Source organism: Peromyscus californicus, unplaced genomic scaffold (genome assembly GCF_007827085.1).
Source record: "Peromyscus californicus insignis strain IS unplaced genomic scaffold, ASM782708v3 Scaffold_12__1_contigs__length_115047231, whole genome shotgun sequence".
NCBI lineage: Eukaryota > Metazoa > Chordata > Mammalia > Rodentia > Cricetidae > Peromyscus > Peromyscus californicus.
In genome coordinates this window covers 67,756,959-67,776,704 of record NW_026294413.1, presented here as the reverse complement: position 1 = coordinate 67,776,704, position 19,746 = coordinate 67,756,959, and the positions used below count along the sequence as shown (strand labels likewise).

At 43.9% G+C, this 19,746-nt stretch overlaps 1 protein-coding gene across 1 annotated transcript; it reads right to left on the bottom strand.

The window, feature by feature from the left end:
• Positions 1-9,298: 9,298 nt before the first annotated feature.
• LOC128106478 (granzyme F-like) lies at positions 9,299-12,779 on the bottom strand. The gene is made up of 5 exons (XM_052731991.1): positions 12,725-12,779; positions 10,887-11,034; positions 10,303-10,438; positions 9,840-10,100; positions 9,299-9,451 (listed from the first exon to the last, which is right to left on the bottom strand). Exons 1-5 carry the CDS (start codon positions 12,777-12,779, stop codon positions 9,299-9,301), a joined length of 753 nt encoding a protein of 250 aa, XP_052587951.1.
• Positions 12,780-19,746: the final 6,967 nt, after the last annotated feature.

Below are 19,746 nucleotides of genomic sequence, written 5' to 3'. Positions count from 1 at the left end.
TCCTTAGCCATCAGGGAAATGTAAATCAAAACAATTCTGAGATACCATCTTACACCTGTCAGAATGGTTAGATCAAAAACGCTGATGACAGCCTATGCTGGAGAGGATGTGGAGTAAGGGGAACACTCCTCCACTGTTGGTGAGAGTGCAAACTTGTACAGCCACTTTGGAAATCAGTATGGCAGTTTCTCAGAAAGCTGGGAATCAATCTATTTCATGATCTAGCAATACCACTCTTAGGAATATACTCAAAAAATGCACATTCATACCATAAAAACATTTCCACAACTATGTTAATAGCATTATTTGTAATAGCCAGAATCTAGAAACAAACTAGATGTCCCTCAAATGAAGAATGGATAAAGAAAATGTGCTACATTTACACAATGGAGTATTAACCAGCTGTAAAAAACAATGACATCATGAAATTTGCAGGCAAATGGACAGAACTAGAAAAAACCATCCTGAGTGAGGTAACCCAGACCCCCCCAAAGACAAACACTGTATGTACTCACTCATAAGTGGATATTAGACATAAGCAAAGGATAACCAGGATACAATCCACAACCTCAGAGAAGTTAGATAAGAAGGAGGACCCTAAGAGAGACAAACATGGATTACCCTAGGAAGGGGAAATAGATAAGCTCTCCAGAGTAAATTGGGAGTGTGGGGGAAGGGGAGGAGCCAAGGAGAGGTGGCATGAGAACATGAGGGAATGGGATGGTCAAGTTGGGGGGAGGGACAGAGAGAGAGAGCGAGGAAGGAAATATCTTAATAGAAGGAGCCATCGTGGGGTTAGGGAGAAACTTGGTGCTAGGGATATTCCAAGGAACCCACAAAGATGACCCCTGCTAAGACTCCAAGCAATAGTGGAGAGGGTCCCTGAACTGGCCTTGCTCTGTAATCAGATCGATGACTACCCTAATTATCATCATAGAACCTTCATCCAGGAGCTGCGGGAAACAGATGCAGAGATCCACAGCTAATCACTGGGTGGAGCACCTGGAATCCAGTTGAAGAGAGGGAGGAGGGATTATGTGAGCAGAGATCATGATGGGGAAACCCACAGGACAGCTGACCCAAGCTAGTTGGAGCTCACAGATTCTGGACTGACAGCTGGGGAACCTGCATGTGCCTGAACTAGCATGTGAGACCACTGGCAGTGGGACCAGGATTTATCCCTAGTGCATGAAATGACTTTTTGGAGCCCATTCCCTGTGGAGGGATACTTTGCTCAGCCTTGATACAGGGAGGAGGGGCTTGGTCCTGCCTCAAATGATGTGCCAGACTTTGTTGACTTCCCATAGGAGGCCTTACCCTCTCTGAAAAGTGGATGAGGTGTGGTGGGGGGAAAGTAGAGAGTGAGCAGGAGGAGGGGAGGGAGGGAGAACTGTGGTTGATATGTAAAAAGGAAAAAAAACCTTTTAATTAAAAAATAATACTACAGAGCCATAGTGATAAAGAACTCCTGGTACTGGGGCAAAAATAGGCAAGAAGATACATGACTAGGATAGAGGTGCTGGCATAAAGTGGCAAAGCTATGCCCACTTAATTTTTGACAAAAGAGGCAAAAAATTAAAAAAAAATCTTTGAAAAAGATTCCACAAATGGTGCTGTCAGAACTGGATATACCTGGAGAGGAATGAAATATGAATCTCATCCTTAACCTTCTACAAAAATCATTTAAATGGATCAAAGCCTTAGTTTAAAACCAGAAACACGCCCGGGCGGTGGTGGCGCACGCCTTTAATCCCAGCACTCGGGAGGCAGAGGCTGGCGGATCTCTGTGAGTTCGAGGCCAGCCTGGGCTACCAAGTGAGTTCCAGGAAAGGCGCAAAGCTACACAGAGAAACCCTGTCTCGAAAAACAAAACAAAACAAAACAAAAAAAAACCAGAAACACAAATTTTAGAAGAAAACCCAGGGGAAACCCTTTATGATATTGAGAAGATCTAGAACATTTTAAACAGAGCACCAAAGGCAGAAGAACTAGCCCAAAGCATCAATAGGTGGAATGCTATGAAAATAAAGTTTCTGTATGAAAGACCCTAACCCTTCAGGCTTACACCCCCCAAGCCCCAGGAGAATAAGGAACTAAAAAGAAAACTAGGGCAACCTGACTCAGCCATTATTCAACCACCCCTACAATGTAACAATGTAAAAAGATTTCTGTTAAGAGATATGCTCAACTGTGACTGGAATAGTGTAAACTCCACTCCCCCCCTTGAGGTTTGGGGAAAAATGTGCACATTGACATAACTGTACCCCCTCTGTGATTACTCTGTGACCAGACCATGATCTTATGAAATTAGCCTCTAGACATAAATCAACTGAAACGAAATTGTATGGGAATTGTAATCTTGTGGCTTTTGTGGGTTTTTCCTTTAAAAGTGCCTATGTGACTGTAGTGCGATGCAACTCTTGCTCCCAGGACAAGAGTTTGCCCGACTGTACAGCCGCTTCAATAAAAACCTCTTGCTATTGCATCAACTGGACCGGAGTCTGGGCGCCCACTTGAGACCCTAAACTTTGGGGTCCAACACTGTACATACAGCAAAGGAAGCATTAATGGCTGTCCCCTGACAGGAAGACCAAGGATGTTGTTGTTCTGTCCACAAGACTGTTTGTCTCAACAGTCCACATCCAGTGCTGGAGTTCTGAAGGATTCCTAGAGAGCTGCTGGACTCACCAGAGATGGAATCCTAAAGAAGTAAGTTCTATAACCAAAAAAGGAATGCCTCAGCAACAAGGTGGATGTAGTTTCCAGAAAGCATGAGAACAAGGAGGCAAAAAGCAAAATCTTCCTTCTTCCATTTTTTTTTTTTTTTGCATGGGCTGCCATGGGAAAGTGGGGCCTGGATTTGTGATGGATCTCCTACCTCAAATAATCTAATCAAGAAAAACACTCCCAGGTGTGCCCAGCTGCTTGGGTTTTAGCTCCTTCCAAATGCAGTGTAGCTGACAACCAAGATCAGCCATCACAGGCTATTATTCAAAATATGCAAAGAATTTCAGAAATTAAACACCAAGGAAATAAAACTGACAGTCAACAAATGGGCAAGTGAAAGAAATAGGCAATAAGAAAGAAAGAATGAAAAAGAATGTACAAACAAAAAAAATCCAATAAATATTTTAAAAAGCATTCAATATCCATTCCTAATTATGAGCTATACTACAGAGCTATGGTAATGGACACCATATGGTACTGGCATAAAAGCAGACATGTTGACCAATGGAATTGAAGACACAAACATAAATTCACACACCTATGAATACTTGATTTTTTATAAAGAAGCCAGAAATGCACACTGGAAAAAAAAAAACAACATCTGGTGCTGGTCTCAGTGGATGTTTGCATGTAGAAGAATGAAAAATATTCTTATTTATCACCCTATACAAAATTCAAGTCCAAGCAGATCAATGACCAGATACACTGAACCTGATAGAAGAGAAAGTGGAGAATAGCCTTGAATGCATCAGCACAGGAGACAACTTCCTGAAGACCCCGGATAGCAGAGGCACTAAGATCAACTATTAGTAAATGGGACCCCATGAAACTGAAAAGCTTCTGTAAGGCAAAGGACACAGTCAGTAGGAAAAATGGCAGCCTACAGCATGGGAAAAGATTTTCACCAACTCCACATCTGACAGAAGGCTAATATCCAAAATATGTAAAGAAATCAAGAAACTTAGCCATCAACTAATCAAATCATCCAACTAAAAATGGGGTACAGATCTAAACAGAGAATTTTCAATAGAGTAATCATAACTGGCTGAGAAACATTAAAAAATGTTTAATATCCTTAGCCATCAGGGAAATGCAAACCAAAACTGCTTTGAAATTCCATCTTACACCTATCAGAATGGCTAAGATCAGTAACAAAGGTTACAGCTCAGGCTGGCTAGGATGTGGAGCAAGGGGAACACTTCTCCAATGCTGATGGGATGCAAACTTGTATAGTTACCATGGAAATCAATATGGCAGTTTCTCAGAAAACTGGGAATTGATCTATCTGAAGACCAAACTATACCACTATACCAAATTAGCCACTCCTGGGCATATACACAAAGGATGCTCTATCCTACCACAAGGACACTTGCTTAACTATGTTTATAGTAGTTTTAAAGAAATAATAGCCAGAAACTGAAAACAACCTAGATGTCCTTCAACAGAATAATGGATAAAGAAAATGTGGTACATTTGTACAATGGAGTATTACTCAGCTGTAAAAAAACAAGACATCATGAAATTTGTAGGAAAATGGATGAAACTAGAAAAACAATCATCCTGAATGAGGTAACCCAGACCCAGAAAGACAAACATGGTATATACTCATTTATAAGTGGATATTAGCTGTTAAGTAAAAGATAATCATGCTACAATCCACAGCCCCAGAGAGGCTAAGTAACAAGGACTCAACGGGAAGTGCTGTGGGATGGTCTGTATGTCAAATTGCTCTGATTGGTCAATAAATAAAACAATGATTGGCCAGTGGCCAGACAGGAAGTATAGGTGGGACAAGGAGAGAGGAGAATTCTGGGAAGTGGAAGGCTGAGTGAGGGGGACACTGCCAGCCGCAGCCATGACAAGCAGCATGTGAAGATGCCGTTAAGCCACGAGCCACGTGGCAAGGTATAGATTTATAGAAATGGATTAATTTAAGATATAAGAACAGTTAACAAGAAGCCTGCCACGGCCATACAATTTGTAAACAATATAAGTCTCTGTGTTTACTTGGTTGGGTCTGAGCGGCTGTGGGACTGGCAGGTGACAGAGATTTGTCCTGACTGTGGGAAAGGCAGGAAAACTCCAGCCACAAATGGTGCCCAACGTGTTGACAAGAGTTTCCACCTAAAACCTGAGTAAAAAGATTCTAAAACAAACTAAAAACAGTTCCTAGTTGTTTCTCTCAAGTTAGCGGCAGCCTGCGTGTTTGAGCTACTATGGCACGTTCCTGGTGTGTGTGCTCGACCTGCAGTATGGCAGGAATGAGGCCTCTGCAAGTGGCACATTAAGCTGTGTGGTGGATTTAGCCTTTGCTAGTGCAAAACAAAAAAAGAGGTTTCTGGGCTACACGATGCTTTGATAGAAACATAGACCCACTATTTCTGAGAGTTGATGGCTCCCAGAGCTGGTGGAAAACGTACCACCGCCATGTTGGGAAGCTGAGGTGGGCGGAGCCAGCAGCCATAGCACCGTTTCAGTCTTACAAATGCTGGAAAACAGCTGGGCGGTGGTGGCGCACGCCTTTAATCCCAGCACTTGGGAGGCAGAGCCAGGCGGATCTCTGTGAGTTCGAGGCCAGCCTGGGCTACCAAGTGAGTTCCAGGAGAGGCGCAAAGCTACACAGAGAAACCCTGTCTCGAAAAAAAACAAAAACAAAAACAAAAACAAAAAAAAAACAAATGCTGGAAAACTCTAGCTACAGTTTAGGCGGACCACTTGGATTTCCCTGTGAAAGGGAGATAGTGTTGTGGAATATTTAACTATGTAAAGATGTGTGGCATTTGTTTATGCTGTAGAATATTACTGTAATTGTGTAAAGGTGTGTTACATTTGTTTCTGCTGCATTTGTTTAACGATGATGTAAGGATGTGTTGCTGTTGCACCTTGCCTGCACTTGATTGGTCTGATAAAGAGATGAATGGCCAGTAGCCAAGCAGGAGAGGGAAAGGCAGGGCTGGTGGGCAGAGAGAATAAATAGGAGGAATCTTGAGAGGAAGGAAGAGAAGAAGGAGGAGAGAAGGAGTAGAGAACTAGGAGAAAGACAAGGACATGCCCAGGGCCAGAAGCCAGGCACCTGCCAGACAGACAGACAGACATAGAGACAGCGGGAAAAGTAGGACATACAGAAGGAAAATGTAAAAAGCACCAAGGCAAAAGGTAGATAAAGAGAAACAGGTTAATTTAAGTTAAAAGAGCTAGCCAGAAATGAGCCTAAGCTAAGCTGAGCATTCAAAACTAATAAGAAGTCTCCATGTCTTGATTTGGGAGCTGGGTGGTAGACCCAAAAGAAAAAGGCTGCTGCAAGATAGAATAGATTTTGAAGATGGACTGGGTTCGGGTGGGTATGGGAACTGGAGGGATCAATCAGGTGTAGGATTTGGAGGGAGTGGAGATTGGGGGAGAAGATTGGAATTTGGGGGTGATGTGGAAACCTACTCTAGTAGAAACTCCCTGGAGTCTATGAGGGTGACCTTAGAGAAGATGCCTTGGGGAATACAGTGCCTGAACTGTCCATCTTCTGTAACTAGTCAAGGCTTCCAGTCGTGGGACTGGAACCCCAGCTCAACCACAAAACATTCAACCTACAATTTGTCCTGTCTGTGCTAGAGTGTTGGTGGAGCAGAACAGGTGACCAGACAGTGACTGGTCCACTTGAGGCCCATGCCTGACACTGCCTGGATGGCCAAGAACCAGAGGTTGGATGGCCCAAAGACCTAGGGTAGAACCAAACATGAATTGGCAAAAAAGTCAATGAAATGAATCCTAATGATATTCTGCTATGCTCATAGATTGGTTCCCAGCCCATTCATCATCAGAGAGGCTCCTCCAGTGACTGATTGTAACAGATGCAGAATCCCACACCCAAAAATTAGGCCGAGTTCAAGGAACCCTGCAGAAAGGGGGTGAAAGGATATAGGAGCCAGAGGGTTCAAGGACACTAGAAAAACATGCTTGACTTAGTTAGGGTTTCTATTGCTGTGAAGTGACACCATGACCATGGCTACTCTTCTAAAGAAAACATTAAATTGACGTGGCTTACTTAACAGTTTCAGAGGTTCAGTCCATTATCATCATGACTAGGAACGTGGGGGCCATAGAGGCAGATGAGGTGCTGGAGCTGAGAGCGTTGTATCTTAGCATAGGAGCCCTCAAAGTCTGCTCCCACAGTGACACACTTCCTCCAACAAGTCCATACCCACTTTCTAATAGTGCCACTCCCTATGAAATTATGGGAGCCAGTTACATTCAAACTACCACAATTGGCAATAGAACCAACATAGCAGGCCTCATAGTGGCTCAAGAGATTGAAGTGACACTCAAGGAGCCAGCATGGGTCTGCACTAGATCCTCCCCATACATTCTGTGGTTCTTTTTGTGAGACTCCTAACAGTGGGAGTAGGTGTGTCTATGACTCCTTTGCCTGCTCTTGGGACCCTTTTCCTCCTTCTGGGTTGCTTCCTCCAGCCTTGATATGAGGGTTTGTGCCTAGTCTTATTGTATCTTGTTAAGCCATATTAGGTTGATCTCCTTGGGGTGCCTGCTCTTTTCTGAAGTGAAGTAGAGGACAAGAGGATCTGGGGGAGGCAGGAGGTGGGGCAGACAAGGATGAGTGGATGGAGAGAAAATTGTGAGCGGGATGTAAGGTATGTGAGACGTATATACAAAAGTACAATTCACTAGTGGTGCTGTTCTAGGGACGTAAATAGGGTCACATGGGTCACAATGAAACGTATGATAATTCAGGTGGAGTGGCCAGTGTGGTAAGAACTTTTTCAGCTGAGGACTCAGAGGCTTTCAAATAGAGGATTGGGGAATTGGTGAGTTGAGATGTGGTTGTGGCTTGTTTTTTTTTTGTCTCTCTGAATTTTCAGTATTTACACCACTATCTGGATCCAGGTTTTTTATTTTAAGACCTTTAGAAATTCAAACAACAGGCCAGGTCTGTGGTTTGAATGTGAAGCAGGCTACAGCCACTCTGCTTGCCTTTCTCCTGCCCACCTCCTTCACAAGGGCTCCACATGAGGTACAATGAAGACCACAGCACTGGAAGGTTTCCAACTTTCTTCCAATTCCATACACTGCTTTTCTGAACTAAAGAAGATTATGCCCATGTCTTTATAAGAATAGAGAGAATTTAATCATTTTTAAAACATTACATTTTTGTGAATTGCAAATATAGATCCATTTGTGCCACACTGACCTGTCTAGTGAAACAAGAGAATGAGGGTGAAGAAGGAGTCTACTGTGTACCTGATAGAAATCAGGATCTACGAATGTTGGTTGATGATGTCAAAAAGATACTTCCAGCCTAGCATCCCTTGGATCCCTCTGGTTCATAAACTGCTATAATTCATGTTGCCAGCAGGGGGAAGCAGGGTTTCCAAGCTGAGCCAGGGCTGTTGAGTGACTGGAGGTCATGGCTGAGCCTCTCCTTGGAAGACTTGGGTTGGAACAGGGCTGAGCTTGGCCTAGGTGGGAAGGGTGAGCATCAGGTGACTGGCAGGCTAAGTCTAACTGGACTAAGAGGTAGAGGAGATTCCAAGTGTTTGGAACTTATAAATGAGTAAAAGGCTGGTTTAAATCAGGGCTGAGGAGGTGGGGCTGGCACAGGTGGCTGGAGGAAGTCATGTGGAAAACACTGGAAGGCCAGCAAGGGGGACAGAAGTTGCCTGAGATCTGTGCTGGGTGGGGAAATGGCACCCAGGTGAGCCTGGGGCCACCAGAGGGATGTCTCAGCCTTCCAGACTACAGACAGTTCAGGTGGTGAGAGTCACCTGACCTGCTAGAGATATGAGAGGTCCTAGAAACAGGAAACTGATTCCCAAGGCCTTCTAAATTCCCAGAGTCCAATCTCCCTTCACCCCAATGCCTTGTTCAATTATCTTGATGAAGGTGGTTTAGAAATGGTAGCTTTCCTGGTCCTGAGGAGGTTCTTTTGTGGAGGGCTAAGTATGAAAAGGAATGACTGAGTGTAGACTCCTGATTGTGTTGTAAGAAAACCAACCTTGAAGATCTGGGTATTAAATATGCATGTAGTTGGATATCGTGGCACACCCCTTTAATCTCATCCCTTGGGAAGCATATGCAGCAGATCTCTGTAAAGTCCAGGCCAGCCAGAGCTGTATAGTGAGATCCTACCTCAAAAGTAAAAACAGCTCTCTCCGTATTCTCTCTGTACTTTCCTGCTGCGTGGTCTCTCTGTCTCTCTTTCTCTGTCTCTCTGTCTCTGTTTCTGTCTGTCCTTCTCGCTCCTAATAAAGCTCTAAAAAGGTAAAAATAAATAAATAAATAAAAAACCCCCACTAACCCCACCGTGTATGGGGTGATGAATATGTGGAATGGTCTAGCCTGAAGTTCCATGTGAGGGAGGGCCTGGGGAAGAAGGAAGAAGAAAAGCCCAGAACTGACATGAAGTCTGCCTGGACCACCGAGGTGCACATGAGAGACGCTCAAACAATAAAGGATGTCAGCTGTATACACCGAGGAGATCAATTTATTATGAGTTTTCACCTTGCTGCCCACTCCATGTAGTTCTGGCCTGTGTCCAGACAAGCTGGTAGGAACAGCTGGCTTAGCACCTGTTAGAAGGCTTCATGCTGCTTCTTATCCATGGCAGGAAGGACACGACCTTAGTGAAGATTCCTGGAGCAATGGTCTCGTCTTCTCTGTAGGATAAAACTCCATAAGCTCTGTTGTCACATACGAGAGGTCCTCCAGAGTCACCCTGTGGGCAGGGAAAGGAAGAACTGAGTCTGGTTCCCTGACTCTGCCGTCTGTACTTCCTCCTGGGAAGGTTAACTGTTAGATCGGTTCCGGGACAGGTTTTCAAACTCCCTCAGGATGTGGGCTCCAGGGAGGCCTGACTTTTCCTTCTAGCTCAGTCCAAGGCTCTCCCTGAAGTCCTCAGGGACACTCTGGGATAATTTATGTTGCTTTGGGAAGGTGGATGTTTCCCACTTTCCATACTTTCTAACCCACAGAGGGACTCAAAGCTGCACTTTTGGGATGTCTCTGCTCTGATCTGGGGCTTGAGGGTTTGGCCATTCTCACACCCAGGCCTCCCTCACATTCCTCTCTCCCTGCATTTTGTCTGTTAAATGCTTGATCCCCACCTTGAAAGCAGCCTGTATTTGCTTTGGGTCTCCAGCACAAATCTGAATGGTCTTGATATAGCAGTGGAAGCGGAGTTTGCATTTCTGGTCATCCTGGATGATCAATACAGCCTCTTGTAGGGAGGCTGCTCCTTTAGTGGCACTGAGGGACGTTGCCCCCCAGCCAGCCAGGTGGCACACATACCCTGGCTTCAACTGGGCATTGGCCCTGGGCAGCTTGAGTGGGCTCACAGCTTTCGTTCTAATGGCCTTCCTCTGCAGCTGATAGGGAAGAGGCAGGAGAGACCAGCTTAGCCAGGAGCCTGCTGACCTGGGACACTTTGAAACCAGGATGGCAGGGAGGGAAGGAGCAGGATGAGAGCAGGAGGGGAGGGGCAAGCCTTGCATCAAGCAGAGCAGAGGCACCAGGGGTGGGTGAGGTGTGGGTGGAGGTGTGTGTGGATGTGGGGGTGGCAGGTCTCACCTTCAAGAGCATGATGTCATTGGACCAGTCCTTATCATTATAGGCTGGGTGTGGGATGGCTTTTGCCACAGGGATGATCTGCTGGGTCTTCTCCTTTGTCTCGATGTTGTGGGCTCCCAGAGTGACTCTCATTGAGCTGTAGAGAGCAGAGTGGAGATGAGAGATGTGGAGTGAGAAAGGACACAGTCCAGGAGGTGTAAGAGGCAGGGTGGGCAGGGATGGGCTCTAGCTGAGGGGACTTGTGGAGACAGGAGGGCCTCAGGTTTGATCCGCTTCTCTTTGCTTCTCAAGAACATTAGGGTCCTGGGGGCTCCCTCTTGCTTCTAGGAAATATTCCAAAGTTTGCACTGACTCTCAATGTGTCCTTTCAACCTCAGCCACTGCTTTAGTCTGGCCAGTGGAGCTACTTTCAACTGAAGTGTGCTGCTAGCTCTGACCTCTCACACTTTGACCTCAGTGTCCTTATTTTCAGACATCTATTTGCACAGTCCTACCCTCTAGTGTGCTCTCAGGAGCATCCACAAGTAGAGGATGGAAACACCTGTTGGGGTCTCAGAAAACACGGGCTAGCTGCTTCTCCTCACCTTCCTAGGCAGTGAGCAGCTGTCAGCACGAAGTTGTCTTTTACCAGGAAGCCTCCACAGAGCATCATCTTACCATCATCCAGAAATGTAACATAAGCCATGTAGGGGCGGGAGTGGGGTTTGACCTCATGGCCCCCGATGATCTCCTCTGAAAGAAAAGGCTAGAATATGGGTGCCTGCGAGCAGCAGGTGAGGTCAGGAGGGAATATCCAGGGAGAGGGTGAAGACTATGGGATCTGCAGTTCCCTAAGCCTGTGGTGAACATAATTCCTTATACATAGAATAATCTTTGCTGAATCTTAAGCCTCAGAGCCCTATTCTGAGAAGGGGTGGGTGGCACTTGTCCTCCAGCCCCTCCTTTATGAACATGTGGACGGACCAGCTCTATCTTCTTGATGATAGAGGTCAAGAAGATCCTGGTAGGCTCGCCTATGTTCTTTTCGTTAGTGAGTCTCCCAATCCCGCTCATGTCTTGGTTGTTTTTTTCTCAACTACAGAGGGGGATTTCCTAAAATTCTCCTATTCTGGTGCCCAACACATCTTGTGTTCTCAGTAAATGCTTTTGGCTGCATGGATGAATGACTTCTACTTAGTTGGAGGCCTGGTGGTTCAGAGCTTATGGGATTCAGAGCCTAGGGGACATTGGAGTAGTGTGCTGGCAAAGATGGGAATAGCTGGTGACCTGCAGTGTGGGGAGTTTACCCAACCACCCCCACAGTTCCCCAGAGTTTTCTTGAGTGCGAGCAGCAGGAAATATTAGATAGAAAGATTTATTGCGGAGAATATCGCGGAGATAAACAGATAGAAAATAAAGGATAGCCTCGAGAGGGCCTGGAACCTATTCCAACGGGCCCCGACTGTCTCTGCCCTAGGGTTTTTATAGAGACGCCAAGGGGTGGAGCAAAAGACCTCCTCCCCCAGCACAGCCAAGTGCAGACCATCTCAGACACCTGCACTCAGGCCCGTGGTCTAATCATCATCTATGCGGACCTGGTCGGTAAAGCCACGAGGAACCCGAGAACGGGCTCCCACACTGCAGGAAGAAGTGGAGAGGCCAACCAAAACAAGACTGCAAAGCTAGTGAAATGTGTAATGCAGGCATCTGTCCCCCTGGGCCTCCTTCTTTAGCTGGCTGAGTGTGGAGGTTACTGAATGATGCTAATATTCTTCCTTCCTTCCTTCCTTCCTTCCTTCCTTCCTTCCTTCCTTTCCTTTTCTCTCTTTCTTTCTGCCTTTCTTTTCTTTCTTTCTTTCTTTCTTTCTTTCTTTCTTTCTTTCTTTCTTTCTTTCTTTCTTTTTTCCTGAGACAGGGTTTCTTTGTGTAGTTTGGTTCCTGTCCTGGATCTCACTCTGTAGACCAGGCTGGCCTCAAACTCACAGAGATCCGCCTGGCTGTGCCTCCTGGGTGCTGGGATTAAAGGCGTGTGCCACCGCCGCTGGGCTTTGATGCTAATATTCTTGAGCTGGTGGCCTTACCTTACCCCACTGCAGGCTGGTCATTAAAGCTGCCCTTGCCCTGGGCTCAAGTAAGTTTAATGATGTACTTTTTAATTTTCTTTTCATTCTCTGCTACTTCTCTTTTTAGGGATTATCATCTCTCCAGGTGGTGAGGAAAAGCAGGGAAAAGCTAATGCGCACTATGTCTTCTGAGGACACCTCCCTTCTTCAGACCCTGTTGAAAATCTAGCCAGTGACAGATTTCCAGGTCTGGGTTTGGTATGAGACCTGAGATTCAGAAACCTCCTGGTTAGGTGCAGGTCAGTTCCTGACTAGAGCTGGGCAGAGCATCTGCCAATGTATTATGGGATGGCACCTCTGGGACAGGGGTGTTCACTCACCTGCACCAGCTCCAAGTGGCAGAAACAAGGTCAGGAGAATCAAGACTGGTGGCATCTTCCAGGAAGGCTGCTTGGGTTGGAGGAGGGCAGAGTAGACACAGTCCTTGAAGGGATGAAGGAGGTCAGTGCTCAGTGACCTCACAGGCATTCTAAACATGTGCATCTCTGCGCTAATTGGCTTTATTAGTTAAGGACGTTTTCTGATTTGGGTAAAATGACACTGTCACCGCATTAACATCTTATGAGCTAAGCTGGGAGAATGACCAAGAACGTAGAGGGTGAAGAGGCTGTGGTTGAGGATGGCCTGATACTCCAGGAAGTCCACAGTGACTGCACTGAGCTAAAATTGTGTCTTTTCTTATGTCTTACATCCTTTGTATTCTGTTAAAATCTCTCTTAATTTCTTTGTTTTGTTCTCTCATTCTTTCTTTTATTTTTCTTATATATTCACTTTGCATGACATTGGAACATGCAGTCATCTACAGAGTTCATGCTCAAGAGTCACACAATATAGCTACACACACACACACACACACACACACACACACAAAATCACACACAGAAAAAGATCTCATAATGTTTTCAGTGAAATTTTGATTTTATGTTGGATCATATATATGTACCAATTCAGGGCCACATGCAGCCCACCATCTGACCAGGTTATATACCCTGACCTAGTCTATAAAAAACAGTTGGCTTCTCTCATTTACATTTTTAAAAAAACTTTTAATTGAAAATAAAATATTTTTTCATAAAACATATTCTCATCATGGTTTTCCCTCCCAATCTCCTCCCCAATCCACCCACTTCCCCACCCATGAACTTTATCATTAAGAGAACATTGTAAATAAATAAAAAAACCACATCAAAATTAACCAGACCCGAAGTTGATACTGCTCAATGAACTTCCATGCAGTTAGAATTGGTATTCAGAATGGAAGTTGTGAAGCTTCACATTCAATTTTACACTTTTAGTAGAAAATACATTTTATGGGCTTATCCAGCCACCATCAAGACAAAAAAAATCCATGACAGAATTAGAACTCAAAAAATTGTTTAATATACTTTCATAACTCATTTCAGTCACCTGTGCTCATGTTTCCTCAGTCCCTTTTATTTTACCTCTCTTGTTCTCTTCCTTCACATTATACTGTAGTCATGTGTGCATTTGCTAACATACATGCTGTATTATTTGCTATATTCTATACATGAGGAAGAACACGGGGTTTCTTTCTCTCTGAAATTTCAGGATATTACAAAAGGAAATCACAGATGATGCCAGAAGCTGGAAAAATATTTCATGTTCCTATGTAGATAGAACCAACATTGTTTAAAAAAATCTATACTACCAAAATTAATATGTAGAATTAATGCAATGTGTAGCAAAATTTCCATGTCACATTTGAAAAGAATTTATATGGGACCACAATGAACACCAAATACCAAAGCAGTCCTAAGCAATAAAAACACTGTTAGAGTTGTGCCAACACCCAATCTTAAATTATTCTGTGGAGCCATGGTTATAGATATAGTCTGGTGCTGATGCAACAATAGTCAGGAAGAGCAATGGATAGAACAGAGGTGCTGGCTTAAAGTGGCAAAGCAATGCCCACTTAATTTGACAGGGAGGCATAAAAAATAACAAAAATCTTGGGAGAAAAGATTCAATAAATGGTGCCTCAAAAACTGGTGGAGGAACCTACCAAAAATCTACCTGCAGAGGTACAAAAATCATTTCAAAATGGATCAAAGGCCTTAGTTTAAAAACAGAAAAGGAATGTTTAGAAGAAAACACAGGGAAAACCCTTCAAGATATTGAGACAATCTAGAACTTTTTAAACAGAACACCAAAGGCAGAAGAGTTCAACCCAAGTATCAACAGGTGATACTCCATGAAGATAAAGTTTCTGTACAGCAAAGGAAACAATAATGGCTGTCCCCTGACAGGAAGACCAAGGATGCCATTGTTCTGTCCAAAAGACTGGATGTCTCAGCAGTCCTGATCCAGTGCTGGAGTTCTGGAGGATTCTTAGAGAGCTCTGGTCTCATCTGCGATGGAATCCTGAAAAAGTAGGTTCTATAACCAAAGAAGGAATGTCAGCAACAAGGTGGATGTAGTTTCCAGAAAAAGTGATGGCAAGCTGGCAAAAAGAAAAACCTTCCTTCTTCCATGTCCTTTTATGTGGGCTGCCATGAGAAGGTGAGGTCCAGATTTAGGATGGATCTCCCAACTCAAATGATCTAATCAAGAAAATCCCTCAGAAGTCTGCCCAACTGCTTGGATTTCAGTTCCTTCCAAATGCAGTGAAGTTGACAGCCAAGATCAGCCATCACAGGCTATTATGCAAAATATGCAAAGAATTTCAGAAACTAAACACCAAAGAAATAAAACTGAAAATCAACAAATGGGTAAGAGAATGGCCAAAACCAAATATAAAACAACAACAATAACCAAAAAAAAAACCCAAAAGAAAGAAATATCTAATAATTATTTTTCAAAGTGTCCAATATTCATCCCTGATTTTGAGATATACTATGGAGCAACAGTAACAAAAGCCATATGATATTGGTATAAATACAGACAGGTTGATTAATGGAATTGAATCAAAGACCCAGACATAAATCTGCACACATATGGATACCTGATTTTTTTTAATAAAGAAGCCAGATATACACAATGAGGAAAAAAAGCATCTTCAACAAATGGTGCTGGTCTAACTGGTTGTCTGCACATAGAAGAATGCAAATAGATCCATAATTATCACTCTGCACAAAACTCAAGTCCAAATAGATAAAAATCTAAACATAAAACCAGATATGTGGAACCTGATAGATGAGAAGGTGAGGAACAGCCTTGAAAGCATTGGCACAGGAAACGACTTCCTGCACAGCACACTGATATCACAGGCACAAAGATCTACAAGTAATAAATGGGACCTCATAAAACTACAAAGCTTCTGTAAGGCAAAGGGTACCATCAACAGGATAGAGCTGCAGCCTATAGAACAGGAAAAGATTTTTCAACAACTCCAAATAATATTCAAAATATGTAAAATGTGGAATGACTCATCCCTAACAGGCCTGAGGGGCTGTCCCAAACCAGTAATATGATACTTTCTGAGAGCCAACATGGGTCTGCCTAAGGGCCTTAGCAACAGCAGCTGAGATATCATCTGGAGATGACCTAGCCCAATGAGAGTCAGCCATGTCACACCAGCAGATGAACAGTCATCAGATCTTCCCCTGGGATTGGGTGGAGGGTATATAAGGCTTGCCTCTTCCTGAATAAACTGAGTTTGTTGTTTCAACATTCTTCCAGAGCCTGTGTCGTTGACTCTGCACCTACTTGGCCCCCTCCCCCAAAGGGAACAGCACAGGACTCTGCCACAGTTAAGAACTCAAGAAGATACACTTCAAAAAACCAAACAATTCAAATTAAAAATGGGGTATAGATCTAAACAGAGAATTCTCAATAGAGGAATCCTAAATGGCCAAGAAATACATAAAGAAATGGTCAACACCCTTAGCCATCAGGAAAATGCAAACCAAAACTGCTTTGAGATTCCATCTTACACCTCTCAGAATGGCTAAGATCAATAACACAAGTGACAGCTCATGCTGGCTAGGATGTGGAGCAAGGGGAACACCCTCCATTGCTGATGGGAGTGCAAACTTGTGCAACCTCTGTGGAAATCAATATGGCAATCCCTCAGAAAGTTGGGAATTGATCTAACTCAAGACCCAGCTATACTACTCTTGGGCATATACCCAAAGGATGCTCCATCCTACCACAAGGACATTTGCTCAACTATGTTCATAGCAGCTTTATTGGTAATAACCAGAAACTGGAACAACCTAGATGTGCATCATGGATGGACAATGGAAAAGAAAATGTGGTACATTTACACAATGGAGTATTACTCAGCTGTTAAAAAATGACATCATGAAATTTGCTGGCAAATGGATAGAACTAGAAAAAAATCATCCTGAATGAGGTAACCCTGACCCAGAAAGACAAACATGGTATATACTCACTTATAAGTGGACACTAGTTATTAACTATAGGATAACCATGCTATCTATAATCCAGAGACCCAGAGAGGCCAAGTAACAAGAAGGGTTCAAGGGGGGACACATTTATCTGCTTGGGAAGGGGAAATAGGATAGATTTTGCAGGTGGACTGTAGGTAGCTGGGGATGAGAACAGGAGGGATCAGATGGGACAGAGAAGAATGGTGGGAGAGGGTACTCAGAGAGGTGAATGGAATTTGGGGATATTTGAAGGTGGTGTGGGAACATGGTGCCGTAGAAACTTCCTGCAATCTAAGAGGGTGACCTTAGGGAAGATGCCTAGTAATGAGAGATTCAGAACTGGAACCTTCTACACGAGGCAAGGCTTCCAATGGTGGGACTAGTACCAACCCAGTTGTAAAACCTTTGACTTAAAATTTGTCCTGCTTGCAACACATGCTGGGGTAATGGTGGTGGGAACTTGTGGGAGTGCCCAACCAATGACAGGTCCAACTTGAGGACCACACCACTGAGAGGGAGCCCATGCCTGACACTGATTAGATGGATTGGAACCAGAGGCTGGATAGCCCAGAGACCCTGAATAGAACCAAACTTGATAGGCAAAAAAATGTCAGTGAAATGATTCCTAATGATTTGTTGCTATATGCTATACTCACAGATCAGTGCCTAGCACAATCATCATCAGAGAGGGCCTATCCATCAACTGATGGGAGCAGATGTAAACACCCACAGACAAACTTTAGGTTTAGTGGAAGAGGGGAGGAAGGATTGTAGGAACCAGAGTGTAGCAAGAATCTTAACAGGTCTTATTAATAAAATCAAACCTGAGGCCTGTTATTGGGGTGAATGCTGGAATATCAGAGAAGCAGAACAAGCCACAACCACCTCACCTTGCCAGTTCTTCAGCTGATCGTGTTTCCTCAGACTGGAAGCTTCTGAGTCCTTATCCAAATGAATCTCAGCTGAACTGCTTCTCGAAAGCCTAAAAGCTTAACCAGCTCTAGTTCCTGGTCCTTACACCTTAAATACCTTTCTGCTTCCTGCCATCACTTCCTGGGATTAAAGGCTCTTGTTACCATGCCTGGCTGTTTCCAGTGTGGCTTTGAACTCACAGAGATCCAGACTATCTCTGCCTCTGGAATGCTAGGATTAAAGGCGTGTGTGCCACCATTTTCTGGCCTCTATATCTAGTTACTGTTCTGTTCTCTGACCCCAGATAAATTTATTAGGGTGCACAATGTTTTGGGGAACACAATATCACCACACCAGAGGGATGGAGGACACTAGGAAAACACAACCTGCAGAATCAACTAAGGAGGGCCCATAGAGGTTCACAGAGACTGAAGCAAAATTAATGCAGTCTGCATGGGACTGCACTAGGTCCTATGTGTATACATTATGGTTGTGTAGCTTGGTATTCTTTGGGACTTCGAACAGTGGGTGTGGGGGGTGTCTCTGACTCTTTTGTCTGCTCTTGGGACCTTTTTCTTCCTATTGGGTTGCCTCATCCAGCCTTGATATGAGGGTTTGTGCCTAGTCATATTGTAGCTTGTTAAGCCTTGTTGGTTACTCTCCCAGGAAGGCCTGCTCTTTTCTGAAGGGAAATGGAGGAGTAGTGGGTCTGGGGAGACAGAGATGGGGGGAGCAGACTGGGATGGAAGGGGAAACTGTGACCAGGATGTAATGTATCAGAGAAGAATAAAAAAAGTAATATTCACCAGTGGTGCTGTTTGAGGGACTTAAATAGGGCCACATGGGTCACAATGAACTGTCTTATACTTCCAGCTGGAGTGGTTGGGTCCGTGGTTTGAACATCAAGAAAACTAAAGCTATTCTTTCTGGTTGCTCTTCTCATGCCCTCTTTTCGAAGAGGGCTCCACATGAGGAACATTGAACGCCACAGCCTTGTGGGGTTTCCAACCTTCTTCCAATTCCACACACTGCTTCTCTGAATCAAAGAAGACCACACATGTGGCACTGTTAGAATATAGAGAATTTAATTATTTTTAAAATGTGATTTTTAAGTGAATTCCAAATATAGATCCATTTGTGCCACACTGACCTGTCTAGTGAAACAAGAGAATGAGGGTGAAGAAGGAGTCTACTGTGTACCTGATAGAAATCAGGATCTACGAATTGTAGCTTGAGTTTTCCTGTCTGGCCCACAGTCAGGACAAATCTCTCTCACCTGCAAGTCCCACAGCCACTCAAACCCGACCAAGTAAACACAGAGACTTATATTGGTTACAAACTGTATGGCCGTGGCAGGCTTCTTGCTAACTGTTCTTACAGCTTAAATTAATCCATTTCCATTAATCTATACCTTGCCACATGGCTTGTGGCTTACCGGCATCTTCACCTGCTGTTTCTCATCTTGGCGGCTGGCAATGTCTCTCTGAAGCTGTTGTTCCTTTCTCATTGGCATTGAGAAAATTCAAAGTTAATAGAGCATTATGTAGTCTATTTCTGGGGATTTTTGTTACTCCTTTTTGTTTATTTAGCATATCCTTTAGAGTTCTGTTTGATCTTTCTATAACTGCTTGACCTGTAGGATTATGTGGTATACCTGTAACATGGTTTATATTATAATAAGCAAAAACTGTTTCATTTTAACAGAGACATATGATGGAGCATTATCAGTTTTGATTTGTGCAGGTATACCCATAATGGCCATAACTTCTAGCAAATGAGTGATTACAGAATCAGCTTTTTCAGAACTCAAAGCAGTTGCCCATTGAAATCCTGAATAAGTATCAATAGTGTGGTGTACATATTTCAGTTTTCCAAATTCTGCAAAGTGAAACACGTCCATCTGCCAGATTTCATTCCTCTGAGTACCCTTTGGGTTACAACCTGCTGGTAATGGTGTTTGATTGTAGAAGGAACAAGTAGGACATTTCTTTACTATTTCTTTGGCTTGTTGCCAGGTTATGGAAAAATCCTTTTTTAAACCTTTACTATTTACATGATGTTTTTTATGAAATTCTGAG